The sequence below is a fragment of the Solanum tuberosum genome, unplaced genomic scaffold (genome assembly GCF_000226075.1).
Source record: "Solanum tuberosum cultivar DM 1-3 516 R44 unplaced genomic scaffold, SolTub_3.0 scf00185, whole genome shotgun sequence".
Lineage (NCBI taxonomy): Eukaryota > Viridiplantae > Streptophyta > Magnoliopsida > Solanales > Solanaceae > Solanum > Solanum tuberosum.
The window spans coordinates 840102-844069 of record NW_006239122.1 but is presented as its reverse complement, the minus strand read 5'-3'; the positions used below and the strand labels follow the sequence as shown (position 1 = coordinate 844069).

At 40.2% G+C, this 3968-nt stretch overlaps 1 protein-coding gene across 1 annotated transcript; it reads left to right on the top strand.

Annotated features, from left to right (window-relative positions):
• Window positions 1-1783: 1783 nt before the first annotated feature.
• LOC107062098 (uncharacterized) lies at window positions 1784-3486 on the top strand. The gene is made up of 4 exons (XM_015312329.1): window positions 1784-2271; window positions 2369-2741; window positions 2885-3058; window positions 3163-3486. Exons 1-4 carry the CDS (start codon window positions 1784-1786, stop codon window positions 3484-3486), a joined length of 1359 nt encoding a protein of 452 aa, XP_015167815.1.
• The last annotated feature ends 482 nt before the right edge of the window (window positions 3487-3968 follow it).

Here is a 3968-nt window from a genome sequence, read left to right as displayed (position 1 = left end):
GCATTTCCATAAGAAGGGCAAGCAATAACCATATAACTTTTGAATATGATGTCACTACTCCCAACAAAAAGCGCTCTGTCTTTGATCAACTTCGAGAATCGACTGCAATAACTTTTGTGTTTGAGAGGTTAGGTCCATTGAAGAAAAACAAGAATCTGAGAAGTTATTTAAAAGTTACAACGCTTGCTACACATTTGGTTTGAAAGGATTTCAAAAGTTTGATTCCTTCTAGAATGAGGCGACGAGTGGAACTTGTAGTTTCATGTAAAGAGGAGCTCAATGCAAAGGTTCACACCGTGGTTTACACTAAGGAGCGCGAGGAAGATGAAGAAAGTGTAGGCTCTTCAAATCATGTTACAATCCAAAATGAGTACGATTCTCTGCCTCAAATGAAGATTGATGAAGAGTTAGAAGATATTGTCTGGTGTTGTCATATATCTGTCAATGACAATGATCCTTTAGAAGAAGAAGATACTGGAGATGCTCCACCAGAACTTGAAGAAGGAGTGAAGACCACAATAGATCCCTTAAAGGAAGTTAACCTTGGCACTGATAAAGACCCAAGGCCTACTTACTTGAGTGCCTTTTTAGAAGTTGATGAAGAAATCACTTATATGAATATACTCAAATAATATAAGGACGTCTTCGCTTGGAGTTATAAAGAAATGTTTGGCTTGAATCCTAAAGTAGCAGTCCATCAGTTGGTAGTCAAAAATGGTGCTTGTCCTATTAAGCAAGCCCAAAGACGTTTTAGGCCAGACTTGGTTCCATTGACAGAGAATGAAGTCAACAAACTCATCAAGGCAGGATTCATTCGTGAAGTTAAATATCCTACATGGATTTCAAGTATTGTTCCTGTAAGGAAGAAGAATGGCCAAATTTGAGTTTGTGTTGACTTCAAGGATCTCAATAATGCATGTCCTAAAGATGAGTTCCCTCTTCCCATTCCTAAGCTAATGATTGATGCCACTACTGGTTATGAGGCGATGTCATTCATGGACGGTTCTTCTGGCTATAATCAAATCTGCATGGCACCAAAGGATGAAGAACTCACCGCATTTCGCACGCCTAAAGGTATTTATTGCTACAAAGTGATACCTTTCGGTTTGAAGAATGCTGGTGCTAGATATCAAAGGGCTATGCAAAATATATTTGATGACTTGCTCCATAAAAATGTTGAATGTTATGTGGATGACCTGGTGGTAAAGTCGAGAAAGAGGAGTGATCATTTGAAAGACTTAAGAATGGTGTTTGAGCCTCTTCGAAGATATCAACTAAGGATGAATCCATTGAAGTGTGCCTTCGGAGTAACTTCTGCAAAGTTCCTTGGCTTCATTGTGAGACATCGAGGAAATTGAAATAGATCAAGCCAAAGTTGATACAATATCGAAGATGCCTGAGCCTCGAAATATCCATGAGTTAAAAAGTCTCCAAGGAAAGCTATCCTACTTGAGGAGGTTCATCTCAAATATATCAGGACGATACCAACCATTCGGTCATCTCATGAAGAAAGGTGTTCCTTTTAATTGGGACGAAACATGTAGCGATGCCTTTAAAAGTATCAAGTCGTATCTAGCGAAACTTTGGCAACCCCTATACCTGGAAAGCCATTGATACTTTACATTGCGACACAAGAAAGATCCGTAGGAGCCCTGTTAGCTCAAGAGAATAGTGAAGGCAAAGAAAACTCTCTTTACTACTTGAGTAGAATGATAACACCAAATGAGCTGAACTATTCGCCAATTGAAAATTGTGCTTAGCGCTAGTCTTCTTAATTCAAAAGATGAAGCATTATTTTCCAGTACATGTTGTTCGTCTTATTTCTAGAGCAAATCCCATCAAGTTTGTTATGTCGAAACATGTCCTTAGTGACCGACTAGCAAGATGGTACCTCCAATTTCAACAATTTGAGATCGTGTACATCCCTCAAAAAGCTGTGAAAGGACAAGCATTGGCGAATTTCTTAGTAGACCATCCGATACCAGATGAATGGGAGTTAACTGATGAGCTTCCTGATGAAGATGCAATGTTAATTGAAGTTCAACCTCCTTGGAAAATGTACTTTGATGGAGCTGCACATCGTGACAGAGCTGGTGCTGGTGTAGTGTTCATCACTTCACAAGAAGAGATCCTACCATTCTCCTTTACTTTGAAGCAATGTTGCTCCAATAATGTTGTTGAATACCAGGCGTTGATACTTGGACTTGAGATGGCCGTTGACATGAAGCAATTAAACTTACAAGTCTTTGTCGATCAACCAACTCTTGGGAAGTTATGAGGTGAAGAATCCCGAATTGCGTCCTTACCATGATTATGCTTAAAAGTTGATAAGATGGCTTGGAGATGTAACCCTTTAACATGTGCGTAGAACGGAGAATAAGAAAGTTGATGTATTGGCTGCTCTAGCTTCAACGCTAACCCTTCATGATCAGACACAAGTGACTATTTGTCAAAAATGGATAGTACCACCGTCAAATGAGGAGGAAAGTATAGAAAATGAGCTTAATCATCTCGTCGCCATTTCTGAAGCCACGAAGGAGGAGTGGAGACAACCCATTATTGACTACATGTGTTATGGGATACTTCCAGAAGATCCAAGGAGAAGGACTGATATTCGTCGTCGTGCACCTCGCTTCCTTTACTACAAGGACACATTATATAGAAGATCATTTGAAGGTGTACTATTACGATGCTTGGGAGAGGAAGAAGCAATTCAAGCTTTGCAAGAAGCACACTCGGGAGTATGTGGATCACATCAATCTGGACCGAAACTCCACTTTCACATAAGAGGATGGGGTATTATTGGCCAACCATGGTCAAGGATTGCTTAGATTATGCTCGGAGTTGCGATGCTTGTCAATTTCATGCGAATTTCATACATTAGCCTCCCGAAGTATTGCACCCAACTATTGCATCTTGGCCATTTGACGCTTGGGGATTTGATGTTGTGGGACCACTACCAAAATCTTCTGGTGGACACTTGTACATCTTGGTTGCAACATATTACTTCTCAAAATGGGCTGAAGCTGTCGCTCTTAAAGAAGTGAAGAAAGAGAATGTTGCAAATTTTATCTGAGTGAATATCATCTATCGCTTTGGCATCCCTCGCTATATAATAACAAGTTAATGAACAAAATTTGTGATCTCTTTGGTTTCAAGCAGCGTAAATCTTATATGTATCATGCTGCCGCCAATGGTCTCGCTGAAGCATTTAATAAGACTTTATGCAACCTTCTGAAGAAAGTTGTCTCTAAGTCCAAACGGGATTGGCATGAAAGAATGGAAGAAGCTTTGTGGGCATATAGGACGACGTACCGCACTCCAACTCAAGCGACACCATATTCACTCGATTTTGGTGTTGAGGCACTCCTACCACTCGAGCGTCAAATACCTTCCTTAAGACTTGCTATTCAAGAAGGGATCACTGAAGAAGAAAATGCTCGACTTCGTCTTGCTGAGTTAGAAACACTTGATGAAAGAGGCTAGAAGCCCAAAAAAACCTTGAATGTTATCAAGCTCGTTTATCTCGTGCTTTCAATAAGAAGGTTCGCTTGAGGTGCTTACAAGTTAGAGACCAAGTTCTCGCAGTAAGAAGACCCATCATTACTTCGCACAAGTCTGGGGGCAAATTTACCTAAAAGTGGGATGGACCATATGTCGTACAAGAAGCATATTCACATGGTGCTTACAAGCTTGTTGATGCAGATGGCGTAAGGATCGGTCCTATTAATGCAAAATTCCTAAAGAGGTACTACCCTTGAAGTAAATATGATGCTCCTTAAGGTACGAGCCTAAACCTGCATGTCACTCCTGGCCTGCAAGAGTATAAATTGTGTACGGCACAACAAAAAGAAAATTAAAAAAAATCACTCAATCCCCCAGAACTACGTTGTGACTTAATCCTCTTCATTGAGGTACGTAGGCGCTTAGAATATATCCTAAGTTCAGTTGCATGAGTGTCAAAAAAT

Bases quoted from the DNA above. Each gene is read 5' to 3' on its own strand.
- LOC107062098 (XM_015312329.1), top strand. From the start codon at position 1,784: ATGAAGCATTATTTTCCAGTACATGTTGTTCGTCTTATTTCTAGAGCA. The intron at 2,272-2,368 runs GTTATGAGGTGA...ACATGTGCGTAG, and splicing joins GATCAACCAACTCTTGGGAA to AACGGAGAATAAGAAAGTTG. The intron at 3,059-3,162 runs GTTGCAAATTTT...GGTTTCAAGCAG, and splicing joins AAGAAGTGAAGAAAGAGAAT to CGTAAATCTTATATGTATCA.